This window comes from Falco cherrug, chromosome 6, assembly GCF_023634085.1.
Source record: "Falco cherrug isolate bFalChe1 chromosome 6, bFalChe1.pri, whole genome shotgun sequence".
In the NCBI taxonomy this organism is placed as follows: domain Eukaryota; kingdom Metazoa; phylum Chordata; class Aves; order Falconiformes; family Falconidae; genus Falco; species Falco cherrug.
Genome location: NC_073702.1, coordinates 49,707,463 through 49,731,304, shown reverse-complemented (window position 1 = coordinate 49,731,304; position 23,842 = coordinate 49,707,463). Strand labels below are relative to the sequence as shown.

General features: G+C 43.5%; 1 protein-coding gene across 8 annotated transcripts in view; it reads right to left on the bottom strand.

The window, feature by feature from the left end:
• The window catches only part of PLAGL1 (PLAG1 like zinc finger 1), a 50,444-nt gene extending 28,347 nt beyond the window's left edge, over nucleotides 1-22,097 (bottom strand). Inside the window, exons 1-2 of one of the 8 annotated variants that reach the window (XM_055714251.1) lie at nucleotides 21,973-22,097; nucleotides 1,798-1,840 (exon numbers count right to left, since the gene is read on the bottom strand). In XM_055714251.1, the coding sequence (XP_055570226.1) occupies nucleotides 1,798-1,816 (19 nt within the window). In that variant the 5' untranslated portion in view covers nucleotides 1,817-1,840; nucleotides 21,973-22,097. Of the gene's footprint in view, nucleotides 1-1,797; nucleotides 1,841-15,051; nucleotides 15,461-21,940 lie in introns of those variants that run through there. The other 7 variants (XM_055714250.1, XM_055714254.1, XM_055714252.1 and 4 more) reach the window with 7 other exon arrangements.
• Between the last annotated feature and the right edge of the window lie 1,745 nt (nucleotides 22,098-23,842).

Below are 23,842 nucleotides of genomic sequence, written 5' to 3'. Positions count from 1 at the left end.
TCCTCTCTGCGTTGGTACTGCCTCGAGTCTCTTCACACATCTCCTAAGTGAGAAGGCAAACGTCTATCTCTCTAGCACGACCAACTATCACAGGACCCGCCACAGCACAAGCAGTACAATAGTAAGACCAGGGACAGTTAGTCAGGATGACTGATCATTGCATATAAGATAGCTGAGGACACCAAGAAATACAGAACTGCAGAATTATCCGAGTTGCAAGAGACCTGTGGAGATAACTAGCCCAGCCTCTTGTTGAAAGCAGGCCCTTAGGTTAGTGTTACCCAAGGCTCTGCCAAGCCATATCTTGAGTATTTCCACTGTGGAAAATTCCACCATTTCCCCGGGCAGCCTATTCCAATGTTTAATCAATCCCATGGTGAAAATGCCCCTTACATCCAGGAGTATCTCCCCTGAAGCAACTTGTGGTCATCACCTCTTGTTCTGTCACAGTGCATGCTGGGGGAAAGAGTGCTTCCACATCCTTCCCCATAACCACCATTTTCGTACTGAAAAACCATGACTAGATCCCTTCAAGCCTTCTCTTCTCCAGGCTGAACACACCCAACTCCTTCAACCTCTACTCAGGTGATAACTTCTCTAACCCGCTGATCATTAGGAAAAGTGTGAGAGAGGTGCTGACACTGAGCTGAAGAGAGAAAAATGAAACTGCCAGGGCGTAAAATAGCTAAAAGATCAAACCAGCTTTAACATCTAAGTACAGCTGCAGAGTCAAGTGATTCTGACCACGACCACTGTGCAGTTGCCCTGACCTCTCTAACATTTCACCTCTGACAGCAGTTTTGCCTGTTGAATACAGCAGTCAGGCATATTACATTCCTTATTTTAGAGTCCTCCCTGTATCTAAATGGCACTTAAGCATGCCCCAAAATTGCCAGTTAGCAGATAAAATTTTAAAAAATGCACTTTTCACAAATAACTTGCTCTTGAAGTACAGAAACCACCTCCACAGACAGCTGCTATCTGCCAGTAAGCCACTGATGGTTTTATATTTATTAACTGATTACAGTTATTGAAAAAAAAAAAAATGTTTCCTTTGTTCCTCTGAGGAAGTACTGAAGACTGATAAAATGGGTTTCTGAAACTCCCCTCTCCTATACTGCACAGCGTGCAGCTGGGCAGCCCTTAGAGGCAATGACAAAAAATGGCAGCTGAGGCACTGGAGAGACTCCAAAAGAAAGCATGTAGATCAGAGCAATAAGCATAGAAAATGAGCTTAACACTGCAGATAACTTAGGCTGGAGCAAGAGAGTGTGAGTATCAGGGAGACATGAGCAGTAGTTTTTTTGCAGTACTTAACAACAGCAAAATATGTCACTTGTACATTCTTTGCTGTTGAAAAAGAAGGATGGATAATAGTGATGAGGTGTGAGATTTGGATGTGACTTGGATAATGACGCCTTGGAAACCCAAGAGTTAAATTCACAAAGTGATTAAAAAAAACCAAGCACATCACTCAGTAGTAATCTGGGATGCTATTTGTGCCAAAAATAGATAAAATATTTTAGACAGAATTATAACTTTAAGTCTCAATGAACCAGTCTGTTCTTATACATGGGCCAGATTTTTACAATTTTACTCGTATTAAGTCATACTTTACTCCAAGAATAATCTCGTTGATTATAATGGTAATGTTGTTCCACAGATGTCTCAGAAGAAATGCAAATGTAAAAGCAGACTATACTTAAGATAAAAGACATCAATCATGAGCACATCTGGGAATCTGATAAAAACATATGGTACAAAAAAATCATGGTGGGACGATGGAAATGTACTTACATAGCAGGTCTGTGGACATGTTTACAGATCAGGCAAAGGAAACCTACATAAAATAAATGAAAAAAGAATGATCAGTTTTCTAAACTGGCACTATTCATGTTTAAACCTCATGCTAGTTATTATATGCATAGTTTTTTAGTTCTTTAGAAAATAAGGAGAACACATCTAGGGAAATCTAACAAGGAAGAATTTCAGTTTGTAGAGAAAGAGTAAATTCATTTATTTTTTACTCCTTAATAAGTTATTCCACTTCATTTCATAAAAAATGTGAACTGACAATATTCATTTAATGCACTTTAATTAAAAGCAGTTCACTGTATTCCACATATTCATTAACATTTATTATTAAAACAGAATTTTCAGGTGCCATGGATTTTACCCCATTGCATACCATGCTGTGTTTAAGCCTGCTATTTCTGGTATCCATCTTAAACGAGTCCTCACCCTTGCCAAGTCAAAGAGAATATTAACTATATATAGGAGAAGACATTTTATTTGCTCTCTAGGAAGACTTCTGGAGACTTCTAGCTTTCTGTCGAACTCTGTTCATCTTGTTCCCTTCCCATTCATCTGCTGGGTTTTGACTGAAATTTTACTATAAGCACACAGGAGCAGAGCCTGAGTTTTCTGTCTCCCACGCAGTGGGATTCCAATGTGTGGGTAAGGCTACTCGGAGCAACAGAAATAATAAGGCAGGTAATAATATGAGGGCATGCAAATAACTACATAAATCACACCAGCTTATGCCATTTTGTTGTGTCCTGTACAAATCTTGAAAATTTCAGGCAGTGTTTGAAGGTATACGTATATGATTTAGGGTGAAAACTTGACTCTGTTGAAGACAACAGTATTCTGTTTGCTGACCGAAATGGGTCAAAGAAAACACCTTCATTTTTAAAAACACAATGATCCTTAGTAAGATAAGTCCAAATTAATTGGAGCTAGTTTGAAGAACCGATGGAAGAGGAGTATGGGAGAAGGCAATATAGATGACAGGAAAAATGGATGGCGAAGAATAATGAGAACTGAGGAGGAAACAGACTCAAGGACAGTAAAGAAGTAGTAAGATAAGGTGCAGAGCTTGACGAGGCAGGGAGGAGTCTGATCTGCTGATGAGTATTGGCCAAGGAAGAAGCTGTGACTCTGTCCATAAACAAGATGAGGAAGCTGACATCCAGCTATCTGCTGAAATCTACGAGCACACTGCAGTGCCATGTTCAAGTTTGAGAAGACTAAGGTAACCTTTCTAGTGATCCACTGTATAAGCAATTAAGTTGGCATCTTATCTTGAGGCCCTTCTGTCTGTCCCTGCATACAAAAGCAGCCATGCTGAGTGTCCCCCCCAGCATTTACTCAATGATTATGTACATACAGATCATCATTCCTGGGCAACATAACAAGCATGCCGATTACATTGGCAAGTTCACAACGGATAAACTTAACATACCCTCATTTAAGTGCTCACTGACCCAATCCCAAAACCAAGAACACACAAGTTTAAGTAAATCAGACTTGCTAGCTTATGACGTGTCTCATCACAACATACTCAACCTCCCAAGGTTGTAAATTGTCAGTTCTAGCATAAAAGATAATATGTAAAGAAAATGTATTTTATAGATGCTCTGCACTCTGGAACTTGGAAGAGTTCTGACGTCAAAATGTAAGGAGCTGCCTGGCCTTTCCTTCCCACATGTTTAAACATGTCTTTCAAGCCTATGCTGACTTCAACAAAGAAATACCAGCTTTGCATTTTAAAGAGTGATTTGCAGTGGTGAGGGGTGAGGCGTAGTTAACAGGTGTACTTAGACTTTATTGCAGAAAATTCATAATTTCAACACAAAACCAAAAAATTCCTCCCACCTTTGGGCTGCACACACTCCATAACATCAGTGGGATAAAGCAGCTCATCAGAGACTTTCAGCAGGGAAGACACCACAAAGAAAAACACTTCAATTGCCCATGCACAAGCATCCTGTATCTTTTGAGGTGCCCTAGGACATCTGAAGCACCCACACGAGGCTAACAGCTACAATATTGGTTGTATAGAAAAAGGAATCCTCCTGGACCAGGAGCTAGAAGCCAGGTAGGGCTACCCAGGGCATCTCAGACAGCATTAGATGCTTACGTTTCAGCAAAGTAATCAAGTCCTACAGTATTGTAGTTTGCTTTAACAAGAAGCCAGACAGAGAACAGGTGGGCTGCTGGTGCATCACTTCTGTCTGAGATCAAGGGGACTGCAGATGAGGCATGAAACACAGGTGCCAGCACATCAACTTCTCTTCTGTAACCTCTGTCCTCTGCCAAAACAGCTGCCTCCAGTGAACATACAGCTTATAAACTATTTTTTGTCTTTGACTGGGATTGTGTGTAGATGTGAGAGAGAAGCAGTAAAGGGGTCTGCATGCTAAAAGGACATCAGCGAGTCCTCTTTCCAGATGAAAACAGCCATGCTTGCTGAGAGCAGGCTTTCTAAGCAGCAGGTGTCCTAGTCTGATTTCCACCGGCCAGAAAACACTTTCTTTCTGCAAAAAAAACTACTCTGCAGTTTGACTCCATTCTGGCTGAGAGCAAGGCACTTGCCTGTGGTGTTAACTTCTAAGAATTTAGGCCTTGCAGAGGGAACAGTGGACTCTAATAGCATCCATATGTGACTGTACACATGCCAACCTTTGTCATCCCCAGACACAGCAGGCTACATGTTGTCACTGTCAAAGCAGTGCCATCAACTAATAAAGATTTCATCCCCCCACTGAATTACTAAGCAAAATGACTTAATTGTGCTAGCATTCAATCTCCGAGGCAATTACCTGGCAAACCACCACAACATAAACTCTCCCCTGCCATATGGTTTTAGCCAGTAATACACCTTCATCCTCCCACAACTGGACTGCACCAGTCTCCTGTCTTGAGAAAGTCCAGCCTCAGTCCACCCTTTCCCTGTCCCCCACCTGTCTGCCATCCAGACATGTTCCAGTGACACTGTGGTCCATACGCCTCACTTAAGGTTTAGTTGAATTGTTCTGTGGTGTTCTGTGGCATGGAGAAGAAGGAGACATACACTAGCTGGGACAGAAGACCATACCTCTTGACAGACTGTTACAGGTCAGAATGACATCAGAGGGACTCAGATGAAGAGCAGCACAGTCCAGAGCAACACAAACACCCATGAGACACCTCCAATGCAATCAAAAGGCTACTACCTACTGCTGGGGTAGGGGCAGCTACCAGAAGCAGGAGAGAGTTCTCTGTTCACTTATTACTCAAAAGCAGCTACAAAAAACACAGCAGGAAAGACCTGTTGACCAGGTTGCCTCTTTCCTCCCACCACCTTTTGCCCATGCTGACAGGGTTGTCTTCTGCATCTGCAGCCAGGAAGGAATTGGTCTGTCATACTGCCATCTACCTGCTGTCCCTCACGGCATTAAAGGCACTTACCAGTACCCGCAGGTCACCTTGTACAGACCACTACTTCTAACAGTCCTCCTAGGATGTTATCAAAGGTACAACACCCTGCTGCACAAGATTTGCCCCAGAGAATGAGGGCACTATGAAAAGGATAACCATAAATCACCAAAGTGGTTTTCTCCGCAAGCCATCAAAGCCTGAGACACCTTCTTTATTCCCATCCCCCGCCATACAGTCCTCTGATGAAGCGGCATTAGCAGCAGCAATCCCATAGCATCCAAGTCCAGCCCTTGGGGAAGGCACAGAGGCTACAGACCAAGAGGGAATGCCTCCGTGAGGGCATCCCAGTCACTGCAACAGAAGCCACTTGCAGAACAACAGAGCAGCAGGTACACCAAGACAAGTAACTGCTCCTCTTCCAGCAGTCGGTCAGGGCGTTATCTCCAACATGGCGAGGATAAGCACAGCGAGTTGTATTTACAGGGCCAAGGAAGTGTAAGCAGAACTACAAGCTCCTTCATAAACTATGGTAGCTCTTCCCTGCAGTTACCCTGAACACGGACCCAGAACTGCCAGTCTTCCTAGCTGCAGAAAACCACCATCATAAATCCCTCTCCTGCTTCAAGGCCAGCCTCTGGTGCATGAGGGCACCTCTTGCACAGTGTACTGCCCCCTGACCAAGCGGGCCCCAACACATGCAGGGTCATGGCAGCCACTTACGCTGCACCAACCAGGCACAGTGCCTGGTGGTCTCTAGCTACATCAGACACATGTCAATCCAACCTTAGCTGGTTGGCCAGCGCTCGTGCTGGCCTCAGTTTAACAGTCCCATTGGCCAATCTTTTGTAGTTTTACTCCTTGTAAACCACACTGACCTTTATATGAAGTACTGCAGGTATACTGGCCAAATCTGCTGTGCTGCCCACACAGCCAAAAGGTTGTGGTTGCTCTTAAATACTGTCCTTTCTCATTAATGAATGGGCAGAAGAGGAGGAAGAGTAGAGTGGGGGATGTTTCCCATATATGAAAATTGCAGCCCTGAAAATGTGAGGCAAAGCCTTTCGAGGTTCTTGCAGGCTTTCAGGTATCAGGAAATTGGCGTATGCATTTAGGTCGAACAGGTTAAGTATAATAGGTGGTTAACAGTCTACAGATAGCAAAACAGTGATTACGGGTACATTGGATGATGAAAAGTTCAATGCTTCATGGTGGTGAAAAGTGGTTATGTGCTGGTTAAGAGGAAATGGGGATGGGTTCTGCACTGCCTACCGAGAAGAAGGACATGTCACAGAGTGAAGGAGCCAGGATTTTAGGTTTTGGTTTTCTTAGTTCCATCATTGCCACAAATTCACAGACTATGCATTTTGTGTTTTAGAAGTGACTGTAGTGCGCACACTGTAGGCATGTATGACTTGGGATAAGTGCACATTATGGTTGTGGGACTGCCCTGGGATGTCCAGGGTTACTTCTGTTCTGATGCAGAGGATATGGGAGTAATGAAATCAGACAGCCTGTTTCCAGGTATGGCCCATGAGGAGGACCTACATGAGGACTGAGATCACTGCTGCACCAGAGGAAAGGTGACTCCCACGAGGAGATGCACAGCAAGGGAAACCAGCCCACACAGGACCTCTGGGGCTGTTCATGATGCATGAGACATCCATGAAGGCTGTCAACAACAGCCTTGATAGCTGCCTTGCTTACCAATGGTTTGCATTGAAAGGCAGAGAGAGGGGCAGCAAAGGCTCCACTTTCTACTCCTCCTGTGCCTGCAAAATACTATGATGACACCTGGCTAAAGTTTCTGAATGCGGTTCTCACCCAAAGATCTGTATCCACTGCATGTCACTGCAGATTTCTAGAAGGATGACACAGTTTTACCAACCAGTGCTTGCTTCACTGGCCCTGAAGCTCATCTTTACCGCAGATGACAAACTCCACAGCAAGGGAGGCCAGGAAACTGCTCTGTGAGGGACCTTTGCAAAGTCTACAACGCAAGACTCCAAGCAGCTGTTCAAGAAAACTGTGCGGCATGTAACACCACAGATTTCTCACTTGGGTTCACGTGAGAAGACCTCTTCTGCTGACCTGACTCTTTTCCAGAAGAGGTAAACCTACCTTCCCTGGCATCATAAGCCAGAGGAAAAGCAGGCACTGATGTGGGAAGAGACATAAGTGGCAGCAACAGCAAAACCTTTCACAGTGCTACACTGACATCCTGATGCCATCTGTAGATGACAAGAGAACATGCTGTCTGCAAAAGAGACCTATGCCATGGAGAGACAAAGACCAGGATCATAGCTTTTTAATTATGAATTCACTGTGAGTAGAAACACAACTGTTCTGAACCAGTCAGCATCTGCCCCTTCCCAAGCCTCTCAGAGGTTATTACAGAATTCCTTATATTGCTTTCTGCACAAAACCAATGTCAAAAACAAATTACAACAGTCAGCACTGGCACGCTTGTTCTAATTATCTGACATTGCACAGCTCAAACACGCACCTCAGTTTCATGCTGCACACCAAAGAGATGCAATAGTTAACCAGTCACCACCAGAAGACTCTTTTGATGCTATGAAGTCATCTGTCCACTGTACTCATTCGTGCAGCTGCTATAATTCCAATACTTTGAAGAATGTCTAGGACAACCCGTGTATAGATTCACAACAGCCCCATGTAAATGACATTGTTATCCAAGCACCTTTTGTCACATTTTAACTCAGTGAAGTTAAAATGCAAATAAAAGCATTTTTTCAAGACATCTGTGGTAAGGAAGATGGTTGCAGATGTCTTGAAAATACAGCAGCAAAGATGTGACAGGAAACCCGCACTTAACCTACTTATACTGAGATTAAATCAGGAAGGACTCTCTTCCCCCATTACAGAAATCAGTTGCCAGGGTTTAACTTTCAGCATATGTTATGCCTCAGGTTGCATCCATCAGAAAAAAACCCCACCTTCAGGAGACAACGCATCTGTCACACAGCATTAGCATTCCACTAGTGTCCCTGCTTGTTTTCTTTTGGCTACTGTGAGTGCTCATGCTGGGCTAACTGTATTTCTGCTGACATAGTTTCTCTTCTTCCAAATTCATGATCAGGAAGGAAAATCATAATGATACAGAAATGATTTAAGGATTAATGGAGTATTGAGTTGAGTATGCAGGGCTAAATGCATACAAGTATAAAGGGCTAAAATCACCATTCAGAGAAACCTGTGTAGATCTGCTGAAGTTTGTGTTAGTCCCACATGTGCATTCAGAGTCAGGATGTGATACACACCAGGTGCAACTCAAACATGTCCAACAGCAAAATTCCATGCATTTTGCATCTACCACATGTAGAGTCCCTCACTGGAGAAAACACGAAATTGTAAATAACTTTATAATTTATCATATAAAATAGCATATACTTGTTTTACAAAATTACATTTTTTTTCCAAATCATGGATTTATTTTATAATTATAAAACAAAGTAACTGTTTTGCCATCATAATGTCTGTCTTTATGCACAGGATACCACATCTTTCCCTGGATTAAGGAAAGAACTTGAGCAGTAAAACACATACATATTACGTCCCCCCTGCAGAAATATGGCTCACTGATACTGCTGAAGTTCTTCAAATACAAGTCACATTTGTGAATGTAAAAAATAATGAAAACCCAAAGTTATATATGGAACACCTCTCTCTTTTACAAAGGACTATGCAGATGTAAAAGAACGGTGCACAAAATCATAAGGCAGACTGTGGGTCAGCAAAAGCCATGCACTCAAGTATATGTTTCCTCTAATGTGTTTACCAAGAATATTTTGTATACCTTCATGGTATTGTTTTAAAGTGTGTATACACACAAAAAAATACTACTCTAATATATAAACTAGTCCCACTGTTGAAGGCAACATTTTAACTATATACATATCTCTACAGATTAAATGCCTTGGTACGCAAGAAACCAAGAACACTGTCAGTTTCTAGTGCCTTTAAGAGGTCAGGCAATAAAGACACCCTATTGACTTCAAAAATTTTTGGATCAGTTGGCTACTACTTCGCCAAAGCTACACTGAGTGTTAAATTTGCACACATAATAGAGTCCTGCCTTACTATTCCCTGCAGCAACCAATCAATATTCTGACCTGGTTATGATCACCTCAGTATGTAGCATCATCAAATATGGTCCACATATGCACCTAATTATCCAAGCCTATTTTCATTTTAAAGCAAAAAAAAAAAAATATCATTAAAAGTAAATCCATTTTATATCCTGTGTCCTGATACCAGACTGATACCAGAAATACAAAGACCGACAAATCCCACTCCTTGTTTCTAAGCAAGTTTTCCTGTTCTGAAATATGGCACTGTCTCTCATCATAATTTTCCTAGCTTTGTGTCTCACTTGATGTTTGTCTATTTTGGTCAGCAAAAGACCTATGGCAGACAAGGCATCAAGTGCAAGTCTTTGCCCATCCCCAGTGCCCTGATAACAGAACAAAAGCTATTAAATAGTATTTTCAAAAAACAATAGTAACAAAGGGAGATAAATCCCTAGGGAATGATACCAAATGGCATCTCATGCCAGCCTGCCTTATTGAGGGCTGCTCTTGTTGTTTGGCTTTGCAAAGCACTCAGCATTTTGATTGCGATCCAGCAAAACGTTTCTGCATTTCCCATGTCTTTCCACCACTGACTTGCAGGGAACTATTTGTACACATGAAGACAAACGTACACTTCAGATTTTTCTGGGTCAGGATCAAGGCACCAATCATCTTCCTGGATCCTTGTTTTTTTATGAGAATTGGTTAAAATAGCATAAAGAAAAAAATATCTTAAAAGTGTGAGTTCTAAAAAGCCTCAAGACCCAGGAACATTCCTAAAATAATTTGCATTCCAGAGCAGCGGGCAAAACCATTTCCATTTCAATGAGCCTGTGGAGAGGACTCTGGTCTGCTCCCTGAAACCCAGGGCTGAACCCCAGCACAAAACAAACACGGGACCCACTTGTACGAGGTCACGTGAAAAAGCACTTTTTCCTGTTCTCCCTCACTGCCTTGGCTAAAACTCTTCTCATCGCTTCAGGCCTGTGTCCCAACACTCATTTCAGGAAGGGTACTGCCACACCTCAGCTGGACAGGCTGGTGGCAGAGAGATCTCCTTTCCCTTCCCTGCATCCTCCTCAGGCTGCTTTCCCGGAAGAGTCAACAAGTCTCCTGCAGCTCCAAAAAGGTTTTACGAAAACCTTGGCTTTAACATGCTCTGCTTTCATAAGCTTGCTACAAATAAAATTCATTAGCAGCCACCAGCTTTCCAACAGTGGCGAGCAAAACCCACCGCAGGGACAGCCAGACTGACACATTCCTGCATGGGTGCAACAGCCGCTCCCGTGGCTGGAGAGGGGGATACACGCTCAGCCCAGTACTTCGGCAACGTCAGGAAATCTCAGCAAATCATAAAACCAGATTTGTCATCTGGAAGCCAACACCCTACCCCACATGTCTTGCTTATATTACCATAATCTAAAACCTCCCAGCCTCAGATACTCACAAACCCTGCACATTCCTGCAACATCATTCCAACATGTCCTAAAGCACTATTGCAATAGTGTAACAGTGTGCAATGTTGCTGCTGTGTTATGTAAATATCAATGTTCAAATGATTTGGTCTAATGTCACTTCGAGAGTCTTGCTCTCAACTCTTGCGTAGCTTTAAATTTCAATGCTGTGAAATGACCACTTCATTCAGAAACTTGTAAAACTGAGAAAGTTTTACCTGAAAAAGCATTTCAGGTTGAGAATATTGGTATTTTTACAAGTATTTTAGATGCAACATGTGATCTCAATGGTGATTTCAACAGGTTTAGTACCTTTGTCTCCTTAGCTGCTTCTATACATAAATTATGTATCAAAACATAATTAATTATCTTCCATAATATGCCACACTATTTGTTAACAGCACCTTGGCTAGTACAAATGTTTTTTTTCTCTGTCCACTCCTAAAGGCCTCAGACTTGGAGAATTGCTTGAGCCATCTGAAGGAAGTAACACTAATATATCCTCAAAACCCAAACTAAAGCATAAGCTTTTCACTAAGAACTTAACACTCAGGGTAGAGAGAAAACAGCAGGTGATTTCTTTCAAAAGATGCCGCTAGCCTTGCACTGGGTAACAGTTGCCTGTCACATCCCCGCGTTTGTTTGCTGCAGCCTGCACCCTCAGATTTTCCTCAAATAGCAGCTAGATTTGCCAGTGGCAAACTCGGCAGCAAAACCAGCCACGTCCTTTCACTCCTGTTGACACACGTGGACTGGCTGGAGTGGGACACTGCATGAAAAATGCAACCTACCATTTCATACGGTACAGATGCAAGAGGCAATTATTAGATCTAATTTACTGAAACAGAGCTATTACATTAAATCATCAGGGACTAATTCTGTTGCAATTAAACTACCTTGAGGAGCGATTTTTATTGCCTTTTCTTAAAGGGTATGTTAGTCTTAGGGGTTGTATTTTCATAGCAGTGCCTGGAATGCCTACAGTGCGCAACTCTTAAAAATAACCAAATTCTCCAAATACTGCATATTTGCTTAATTAATGAAAGCTATACACACTCCCAAATATTACTTAGCTGTTTCCTTAATTTTTCCTTTGATTATGAAGCTATAGGATGATTCTAAAAATCCACAAACGGCTCACAGGTTACTGTTGAGTAAATGTAGATACAGATTCAGATTCAGCACAACAAATCACCATTCATATTCAGCACAGTCACCTGTTTCTCAGATAAAGGAGAGAGATAAAGTTTCTCCCCACTGTCAACTAAAGGTCAGCTGAACCTCTTGTTCTCCCATACTGAGAGCTTGTAACACAGAGTTATTAATTGGACTTCTGCTTTGCCGAGGTCTGGACTGGAAGCCTTCTCAGCAGTTGTATGTTATACAAATCTTCTTGGGATCCTGTGCCACTTCTTGCACATTACTCAAACAAGAAGCCAAAAAATGTGGCATCACATGCACAGCATTCATGCTTGTTTAAAATTTCATCCTGCAGATGAAAGTTCTACGCTTTTCTCCAGCAAAACTAAAACTTGAGTAAATTAAAGGAGACTGGTTCTTCTCTATGCAAGCTTCTTTTTTTGGTGTAGGAGAATGTGAAAGGAATTATGAAACCAGAATAACAAGGCCAATGCTGAAGAGCCCTTTAGAGACCAGTAAAGGAAGAGTTCAGCCACTGCCTCCACAGAATGAAAAAAATAAGTGACCGGTAACTCCCATATCATTACTAAATTAGGAGCTTGAAATTTGGCGTAGCAAAGCGCAGTCAGATATAAAATATACCTAATATTTCAGCAGTTCAGCATTTTTATTACAGTCACTTGTCTGTATGCCATTTTTTCAGAGACAGTTTTGGAATCTGTTTACTTTCTCCAAAGGCTCTAGTAACAGAGGCAAAGAACGCCATTTCTTTACTTAAAAGTTATCCTGATACAGAAGAGCTTGTTACAATAATGTAGTAAAAAGCCTGTGATCTCTAACCTTTCATTAGAAGTTCACCAAGAGGTCATTTGTCCTTATTTCTTCACCCAGTTGCATGACCTCTTCAACTCCAACTTTGACATCTGAAACATCCATTCAGTATGGTTCAGTGAGTTAATGAAAAATAACCCCAAACAACTGAGACGTTTGACATTTGCACCCCATGTTACCAGAAGGTCACTTTAGTAATTTATAAAACCTACATGAACATATTCTGTCAGGTGTTTATATGAGATGTGAGGCCTGAAAATGGAAGAATTTAGAGTTACCTAAAAGCGTCCACTATCCAATACTTAGGTGGTTTCAGTCAACACACTACCAAAGTGTATTTTCATTGTGCACCATGACATTCTAGTCTCCAGGGTCTACCACATGCTAATAAAAACCCAACAGATTTTTCATGAGTGGTCACTGATGACTTGATAACCAGATACACACTGGGAGAATCAGGATGATTCAAGAGCCTCTGCTGGGACAAACTGAAAGCACACGTCACACTTTCCACAAAGATGCTGTTTTAAGTAGTCCTGTAAACTCCACAGATTCTACTTTTGAAGAGCAATCTTGTCAAAATAAATCAAATTAAAATTACAATGTAATGTAATTTAAGATTCTGGGACCCAAATATATCATTAGAAATATGATAGCTACTTAGGGTGCTAAGGTTGATGTGTGACAATTTTTGCTATCAGGTTGGAATTTAATCTTTAAAATTATGACCTGACTATGGGTTTTTCTGAATTAGATGATGAATAAAGTAATCAGTGCAAATCACTGACCATAAAGTCAATTCAGAGACTTACATAGTCTAAAAAATGAATTTGACAAGGAAAAGGTTTTAAAGGAATATATCCTAGTTTTTTTACAGCTAATATTTTTACAGATCAAAAAAAGATACTCATTCTACACTGTCTTCAACTATTTTGCAAACCATTTTACTGATTGGGGTACAAAATATTTAAAATAACCTTACTTTTATACTCCATTTTCTGTTAGTTTAAGAAGCCTATACTCATTCTTGTAATGTCCTATTCTAAAACTACTTTAAAATGTAGGTATTTTTAATGCTGGTAAGAGTGGTATGAAAAACTTAACAAAAATTTACCTTTTTTTTTTTTTAAAAAAAAAAAAAAGACTGAGATCTACAACCCCTTCTCAATCAAGCCACTTTTACAACCTCTGACATCCTCTTACATACTCTGTAACTCTATCTTACATACTCTGTAACTCTAGGGGTCTGTAAATACTTGCTTGTATGGGTGCTGAGTCCTGCAAAGACTGACACGTTCTGAGATTCAGGCTTCAACTTTAACAAATCACTGAAACTCTAAGAACAACTTACAGGAAAAAAAACCAAAATTCACTTAAAGTCTTCTCTTTTCTCTTAGAAGAAGATAAAGAGGAAAAACCAATTTATTCTCCCATTTGTCCTTATTTTGTTTTCTTCCTTGTCAGTCTCTCTGTTTCGGTCAGGACAGCCTCTCTTCATTTTAATCAATAAATGCCTGATAACTAAGATACATTTTACTAACCAAAAAGCTCCACATACCTCAGCAGACTCAGTGAAAAATCTGTATAGCAAATTCACACATTAAAAAGGGAGATGATTCCATCCATCACTCACACTAAGAATATTTTAGAGAGAAGAACAGCATGTAAACGTACACAGGTCAAGTAAAGATGATTTCCAAGCGTGAAAATTATTCTTGTCACTGGCAGCTGTTATGCGAGAAGCAATAAGGTCCAGAAGCCTTGCCGGGCATGACCAGTGATAAGAATATCATTACGATCCATCTGCAGTCTCCAAGAGACTCAAAATGAGTCTACAATCTTTTGTTCTAAGCAAAAGTAAAAATCCAAAGCGACAGGTTTCCAGACCCGGACATTGTGAGTGTCACCACGGCAGTAAGAAACTTTTCACAAACACCCCACCACAACACGTTCACAGAAAAGATAGCAGAGAATACTTTTCAGAACATCAGAATTTCAAGATCACAGATTTTACAGTAAACATGCTTACTTTGCCTGCTTATTTTACTTGTTTTGTAGGGAAAGGAGTGTTAGGTTTGTAAAAACAAGCAAGTCATGAACAAGTCAAAACATTTCCAGTAAAATTTTTGTCTGAATAGGCTGAGTTAACTGAAACCAAAACATTTTGCAGAAATGCATCAGTTTCACTGGCTTTGCCATGAATCAGTGTTACAGGATGTGTTATATTTCACTGGAAGTGTTAGTTTCATCCTCCTTCATTTGGGATATAAAGTGTGTGTCCCCCATCCCTCCCCCCTCCCCCCCCCCCCCCCCTCAGCTGTGGAAATCCTTACCTGACATGATTTTTCATTAGCACCTGCCACCAAGGACCAGCCACTGAGCAACCTCTTTCCAGTGCCTGGCACCATCAGAATTGGGAAGGGCTATTTGGCTGCCAGGTTTACAAGAAGGAAATGATACATCCACCTGGGATACCCCATATGCTAGTTTTCAAATTTCTCTTCCACCAAAAGGAGAAGTGGTTTTACCCTGGCACATTTGGATTCATTCTGGCCAGCAGCCCAGGCCTTTTCTTGGACGAGCCCTGAGAAATACAAAAAGGTAGTGTTTCAGCAGGTAAATCACTTGATTTCAGCAGGCAAATCACCTGCTGCTGTTTCACTGAGAGAGGTATTAAGTCACTTGTTTGATTAATATGGGTGATTGTTGAGATAAGTGTAGTTGAAGCAGAAAAAAATGTTACTTCTTAGCTTGTTTTAATCGCTTAAGAAGGGTGTAAAGCCTTTCACTCACTAATGCAGGCAAGCCATGACTCCAACTCCCACCAAGATAAAAGAATAAATCAGAAGCCAGAAGCATCCTTGACCACGTTATGTAGAGTCTTTTTGCTTTCTAGAACATAACAAAGTTTGCCTCTCTGCATAGAAAATTATGCTGGTTGCTAAGACCAAACGAAAATTGGATTAAAACAGAACACCTTATGTTGACAAAACAAATCTCTGGGGTTTGCTTCTTCCATTTTTCTCTTCTGCTTCTTCAATCCAACTTCAGTTATGTTTTTAGTAACTTCTTTCCTTCAGCTAATACTTTGAGGTACTTCATTATCTTTCCTTTGCCTTTTGCTTCCCGCCTCTTTGCAGATCTTTGTTCAGCATCACTGCTTCCCTTACTTTCATATTCCCCTTGGTTCTCTGCAGACTGCATCTGTGGTGATGACACTGAAGATAATTCCACCTGACAAAGAAGGAATATCCACCTCTCTGGGGACAAAATAAACTTTGAGCTAGCTTAGCTGTGTCTTTAACATGTGTTTTACTCGTCCTTCCACTGTTTATTACTGCAGGACAATACAACGATTAGATATTTGGTTGGTGTCTTCTTTGGGCGTCAGTACATCAAGGCACTGGCAAAACAGAACATTAATGCTTTATAAATCACTTGTTTATTGCTCAGCCTTGCAGCACTTCAAATTGCAATCTTTAAAAAAGCTGTATTGATTCTAACTTCACTTATCTCTGTAGGACAGGACAAACCAATGCTGTTGATCACATTATACAGCTGCAGTGACTGAAACAACGTTCCAGCTGAAGTAAACCAACAGAACTAGTGACAGTTTATGGCCAAAAAAGCACATGGGACTTCCGCTGTTGCAGTTCTCTCCCAAAGATATATGTGACACTCTTGCAGAAGATATCTTTGCTTGTCCTCACGAGTCCCTCAACACCATTCATAGCAACAAGAACCTGGAAACAAGACACCAAGTGGAGGAGCAAAGCATAATATTGGTCACTGCACTACATTTGCTTGCTGTTGTATATGCTAGCACAAGTTAGATACTGCTACTGTAGTATTTTCCCAAGTGCAATTCTATTACGTGCCCTGAAGAAAACCAAAGCATGTCTACGCTGACTTTGTTACCTGTACCACGGTACAAGACTTGGAGCAAATGCTATGCCCTGCCTTTGTCCGCTCTAGGTATCAGACTGCACATGGGCACAGTGATTATCTCTGCAGTCTCCGTGTGCCTGCACTGAAGGACTCTTTGCCTACCTACACCATGCCTGTGACTTGTATGCCCAGCGCACACAGCTGACCACACTGGTGGCAACTACTGTATGCACTCTACCAGCTGCTACTCTGCATTTGCTTCCAACACATTTTTTGCTACAGTTCTGATGATTGAGAGGCAATGACATCAGAAGATTGGCAGGGGACAGTGCCTCCCCACAGCGTGATCCCAGCACACATTAATCTGTGGATGAATCTTGCCATTCTGGAGTGACTAGTGCTCCCCAACTGGCAGCACACAACTTTCCCCAACACAGTTAGCATCGCATGAAGACAAAGCAAGGTGCCATCTGCACAATGAATGTGGTAAGCCATTCCACACCGCATGTCTGGGTCACGCAGGTCGTCTGCAACACCTCTCAGCACACAGAGTTGACATGTAACACTGACACAGCTCTATGCGCAACATGCAGGTCTGGGCAGCCACCAGCCACCTTAACCATGAGCACAAGTTTCCCTGTCAGGAGCCCCACTGCCACACGTAAGACAAAAAGAATACTATCACTCCAGACACCCAAGAGATGACTGTTCTCCTATCGTACCTCAACACACAAAAGAGACAGCTCTGCTGCTCCTCCCCAGATACACAGAAAATAGGCAATGAAGAAATATCCTCCCATGACAGACCCATTTCCACCTCCCTCAGAACAGGGAAGGAGGAGACAGAGGAGACAATAATTGGGACAGGGAATCCATCCACATGGATCCATCCACGTAGACAGAGGACTCTCTCCCAGCAGTTGGGCTGGGATGAACATTGGCACTTACTCTCTGACCCCTGTGGGTCCAGAGGGGTCAGAGAGTTGGACATCTTAGTCCCCATCACTTGCTGGAAAGTCAGGACTAGGTGCCACGCACAGTGCATCATGGTGATATTCCTGAGATACTCCCTACATCTTATTCCAGCAGTAGCAGCAAAGTTAAGAAGAACATGATGAAACACACACAGCTCTTCTGCACAGCTGCTTTTTCAGGCTCTTCACTGATACAGAGAAAAACTAAAGTTTTCATTTATATTTGCCTCGTATCTTCAAGGATTTATTCACAGAAAGATTTGGCTCTTTGAATTGTATTTGAAACTTGAGGCTCTCCAGAGGAAAAAAATGACAACAACCAAGGATGTTACCAACCGAGCATGACCGAGCTTGCTTTAAACCCTTTTACAACCCACCTCAAGAACTAGAAATGCACACTTCAATGTGTCTTATTCCCACTGTAATATGTCTTATTCCCGCTGCAGTCTTTCAGGGATTTAAGCATGGGAATATAGTGTCAGTGTGTTCAGGGATGTCCTTTGAAAAATCATGGAAACTGAATGGGAGAAAACACTGGGAGGTAATCAGTGTGATCCAGTTATCTCTCCAACTCATTAGAACTATAAATCAACGCCTTATGATACAATCTCTATTGTAGCACCATTCTGGCTTGGAATTATGAGTAGTTAATGCTATTTGCATCATTTAAATTTTGCTATCTCAAGTTGTTCAGGAAACAGCTTCTCCTAAAATAGTGCTCTAGGTGCAGGAAGGAGAATGATAAAAACAGATTTACTCTGTCCTCCAAGACAGAATTAGTTTACAAAGGCAACCTTGATCCTGGTTTAGCACTGCAACTCATGCCATTTTACAGAAGAACAATCAGTACAGGCAGAAAAAGCAAGAAAAAAAAGAGAAAATACAAAAAGCATACAGACAAAGACCTGTCACTTCTAGATCGTCATGTCAGATGGAACATCTGGAACCCAAAATGCTCTTTCACAGCAAATTCCAAATAGCCCGTATACAGAAGAATGCATGGAAGAAAGAAATAAGTCAGCTAAAAAGCAAAGCCAGAAGTAAAATATTTATTTGGTTATCCTCGGGATAAGCGTGGAATTAAATGTTACGATCAACTTCCAGGATATTCCCATGCAGAATTCAAGTGGACTGACCTTCCTTCTGTCCCAACTTGTTATTTCCTGCTAGTTATAGCAGTATCCTTGGCATCATTTAAAGATATTTCCTATTTCTTTCCACACATGCAAGAAAAGAACAAACAGTTTCTTCTGCGTGACAATTTAGTGACAATTAAATAATGTGGCCAGTCATACAGTGGCACGTGTTTAAGTAGAAGTGTGTGACTGCTGTTCCCTTGGCATTTGGAGCAGTCTCATTTGCTTCATGCTTATCTTTAAAAGCAGGAACATCTTAAAATAAAAACTCAGTGGAGCCAGTAGGGAACTAGTCGGCAATGCGTACTTTAAATACGTGCTGGTTCTGCAAACATCTTGTCAGCCAGATTGCTCTTCCTGAAGAGGACTATTAAGGTTTGTAAAGTTAGGTGTAATGCTGAATGCTCAAACACATGAAACCTTTTAGCAAACCCATGAAACATACCAAACAGACTGTCTTCAGTACAGTGTGTGTATTCACTTATAGGCAGAGTGGGGGTTGACGTTTTTGGGTTTTAATCATCCACCAAGAAGTCAGGAGTCTGAGGGAAACAGACAGTGGCTCAGGTCCCAGCCCCTGCAACGCGCTGTACAATAAATGTGGCTGAACAGTCACGGGGGGGAATTATCTTACGCTGTTTCCTTTCCACAGAGCCCTGGCAGAAGGGCAGGCAGGGAGAGAAGACATGTGTGTGCTCACAGAACTTCACAACAAGGAGATTCTTGCTGCAGAGGAGATTACGGAATTGAAAGGAAACAGAAGTTATTGTCTTTAGTTAGAGAGCATGAATCTGTGACCTGCTGGCTTATGTATCTGCAAAATGAATGCAAAACAAGTGTCCATGTTAAAAGAGAGTCCACCTACACGCAACGCACTCAAAACGGTTTAACTCTTCATTTTCATCTTAAAAACTGAGCAATTCTAAATAACCCTGAAGACGCTAATCTAAGGCTTTAACGTGGTTAAACTTGGAGAACTAACCACATGATTTAAAGGCCCCTTCTGCCTTTTTAAGAAGTAATAATTTATTTTGTGGTACTTAAATGCCTTCTCATATCAAACTTTCCAAACCTGCCACTCCTGTTCTCACTCTGCTGTGCAGTTCCAGAGAAACTGGTACAGTCCTTCTGATTTTATTTCTAGTTTTCATTCCCACTCATCCCATCTTCCACTTTTTACACAAATAATCATATTATCAATTTACAGCGATCAGAACCATAAGGTTCTATTTAAATGTCAGACATACGCATTTAGAGCACTCAACAATTCAAAACACAGTGGTGATCAGACTGTTACGCAGTTATTCTACTCCAGGATCTATACCAGCTCCCATTAGGTTTGCAAATGAGATTTTGACTGCTTTGACTTACAATGCAGGGCAAGTAAGTAAACACTAATGGCAGAAAATATATTGCACATACAGTGGCACCACAGCAGCAAACACACACAATATCAAATAATAATAACACAATTTGTCAGCGATCCTGTCACTGTACCCGTATTTCTGTTCAGCAGAGCTGCCCATGTTCCACCCAGAGCCACCCGCCCACACAGCCCCGTTTTGAGCTGTGCAGTATGACTGCTCCCCAGGCACTGAGGGGGAGCCGTGTTCTGTGCGCTGCTTCTCCAAACCAACAACAGGGACAGAAGGACTGGTCAAGGGAAATTCCCAATGACAGCATCTGTATTTCTCCCCAGCAAAGGGTCAGAGCACAACAGAGGTGCTGCCCGTGCGGGGTCAGTGGAGTACTGCAGACATCATAAGGAAGAAAGATGCTCCTGTCTTGCAGGAAATGTTGCCAAGTCAGGACAGGACCACTTGACACTTCGTGCCGCTGCACATGATTAGGTATCTCAGGCTTAAACAGCCAGATTTTCCACTAAGCATTGGGACAACCAAGAATCAGGTCGCACACGTTGATGTTAATTTTACAACTGCAATACCGAGAGACTAGAGTGGTCAGACTGGGAATCTCTTCCTTCCTCATTCTGTCAGAGCTGAATCTGCTTATCTTATGGCAGTAACGCCAAGCACACCCTCTCCTACCACTTCTTGGAAAGAGAATGAATGTACCATTTGTGTTTACTCAAGACGACCCTCGTCAACAAGGTTATATGAATAATCCTGGATGTTGGACAAAGTACCCACATACTAATATGTGTGTAGATTTATCACACACCCAAAACCATGGCTTGGATTCTGTCCTACACAGCCCTTTATAAATCAAAAATACTAACTAGAGGTGGGAAGATTACATTTAAACTCACATTTTAAAAGGCAGCTACTACTTTGTGTTCTTCATCAACCACTTTAAATATCTCCTACAAAAGCCGTTAGCCTTATTGGCCCTCCTTTGTAAGGAGGAACATACTTGTTATGCTCAAGTCACACAGGGAAAGCAACAGCCCTTGGAGAGGAGTCTGGCTGTCCCGAATTCACCTTTCCAGAAAAACAAACTTTCATTTGGCTATGGGACACCGACTTTTCACGAGGAAATAAAAAAATGCTGGAAGTTAGGTTTTAACAAAGTTACGCACTTTGAGAAAAATCGTATCATGTGCTAAATTCCTCTTCCACACAGAGAGGAAAAACCAACAAACAACTGTCATGCCTCCTGTAGGAGTCAATGACAGCTCCAGACTTGGCCGCAGCACGCCATCACCCCGCTGAAGCGGGATGCAGAAGGGACACAGACCCGCGCTGCGGCCGCCCCGCCCGCCCGGGCCCGCAGGCGGGAACGAGCCTCCCGCGCCACGAGCCGAGCGCGGGCCGGGGGCGCCGCGGGGCTGGGGGGAGGGCGAAGGAGCGGTAAGGAGAGGTGCCCCCCTCATCGCCGGCCCCGAGGCCTTTCTCTTCCCGGAGGCATGAGGGGCTGGAACGGACCCGAGCGCGTCAGCCCGTCCCGAGGCTCCGGTGCGAGGCTCTGCGGCCGGAGAGCGGGCGAGCCTGCGCGGCGGCTGGGTCTGGCGAAAAGTTGCGGGGAAGAACGGACGGGTAAATAAATAAAAAGCCAAATACAAAAGTCTCCTCCTCAAGGCAGACGCATGTGGCGCAATTCGCTTTCCTGCAGCGGCGGGCGGCCCGCCCGGCCCGCCAGCCCCGGTGCTCGGCGCTGCCGCTCGGCCGGCCCCCGCCACCGCCCCCCCGCCACGGCCGGCCCACCCGGAGCGCGGTCGCCGCTCCCCCGGCCCGCCCGGCCCCGCACGCCGCCGCCCCGCTCACCTGCCGCCCCGGCGCGGCGCGGCCCCGCTCACCTCATGGCCCAGCTCCGCGGGCGCCGCCCGCTCCCCCAGCGCCGGGCCGGGGAGCGCAGCGGCGGCTCCTCCCGTCCCCGCGGCGGTGCCCGGCCCCAGGGAGACGCCTGCCGGCGGGGCGGGCGGGCGGGGCGGAGGAGGGCCGGGCCGAGCCGCGTCCCCTCCCCGCCGCGCCGCTCGGCTCCGGAGCGGCGGGGCAGCGCGGGCCGGGCGGCCCCAGGGCTTCTGCCCTGCGACGGCGCTGCCGGGAAGCTCGTTGCCACCGCAGCGTGAAGTGTCCCGGCCCGCGGGTGTCCGGCCGCCGGCGTGCCCGCGGCTGTGGCCGGGCGGAGTTGTCCGCACTCGTAAGGACCCGCACAAACCCCCTCACCCGCACTTGCGGCGGTTAATCGCTTCCGAGGCGGGCACCTCGCAGCAGTGAGGATTCCCTGCACAGATACCGATTTTGCTTCGTTATCTCGGGATTTTGTTGCAGACCTGCAGAGGGGCACAGCCACCAGCTAGCAGTTCCCCCGAAGACACTGGTGGCAGTTTCTTTTTGTCCTGCCACAGGTCATCCTTGTGGAAGTGCTTTCACCTTCTCCGTAACCACCATTTAGGCGCTGGGAGAACCATGATCAGATCGAGCTGAGCCTTCCCTTCTCCAGGCTGAACACACCCAGTTCCTTCAGCCTTGCTTCCTGGGGCAAGTTCTCTGCATTTGAACATCTCTGCGGCCCTCCACAGGACCCTCCCCAATTTTTTAGTTACTCTTTGGAACTGGGGAAGACCACAGCTGGGCTCAGTCCTCCAGGTGTGGACCAACAAGTGCCAAATAGAGTGCGATAATGGCATCCCTCATCTGTTGGTTATGCTATTGCTGACAAAACCTGGGACATAGTTTGCCTTCATGGCTGCAAGGGACGTTGCTGCTCAGCTTGCAGGCCCCCAGGCACCCCAAACACCTTTAAGCAGTGCTATACCCCAGCCAGCCAAAGTCCAGCCTAATCTAGGGCCCTGCTTTTAGAAGAGTTTGGAGCAGATGACCAGGGATCCCTTCCAACCTAGCTAGACCTTTCAGTGAGCCTGTGATTCAGCACGCTGTGGTTTTGGGAACTGTAGATAACTCGAGTATTATGTCAGCTCTGTTTGAAACAAATGTATTTGATTGATTAATTACCATTAATTGAAATGGTAATGGTTTGCCTGATGGTATTTTCCCCTTAAATAATCTTTAGGTATACTCTGTAACTCATCATACGTATGAGTACTTTCCAACACGATCATCTTAAAAAAAGGTATGTTTAAAGTAGATATTTCAATTGCCAAAACATGATTCAATCACAATTTCTATTAAGTCAAATTCCACTGTTAGGTCATTTTTCACAGTACACATTGTCTCAGCAGTGACTGTAAAATCCAGCTAGGACTCTGATAGGTAAAAGTAATCTTTCTGAGGCAGCTTCAAGCATTATTGCACCAGCCTCTTTGCCAGACTTTTTGCCAGAAATCATGAACCCCACGGCAGTCAGCAGCAGGGGGTATGCCACCACTATGGGTGCTACAGTTCACTGTCGGATTTCTTAACTTAAACTGCCAGGGACAGTATATGTATCTAGTATTGTATGTTAATAGCCAAGGTCTGGGCAACCTGAAGAGTGCCAAACGTTTGTGGTGGGGCTAAGGATAAGTGAGGCAACATAAGGTGGTTTATAACTACAACGATACTGCCATGAAGCAGCATCACAGCTAGACCACTGAAATGTGCTCTGTGTCATGTCTAGCTTCTGGTTTGTACCAGTAAAGAAACCCTAGCAGTGAGAAAGCACACTGAAATAGTTTCACTATGACAGATACTGTCATGCTGGTCTGAAGGAGTCTCCTGCAGGAG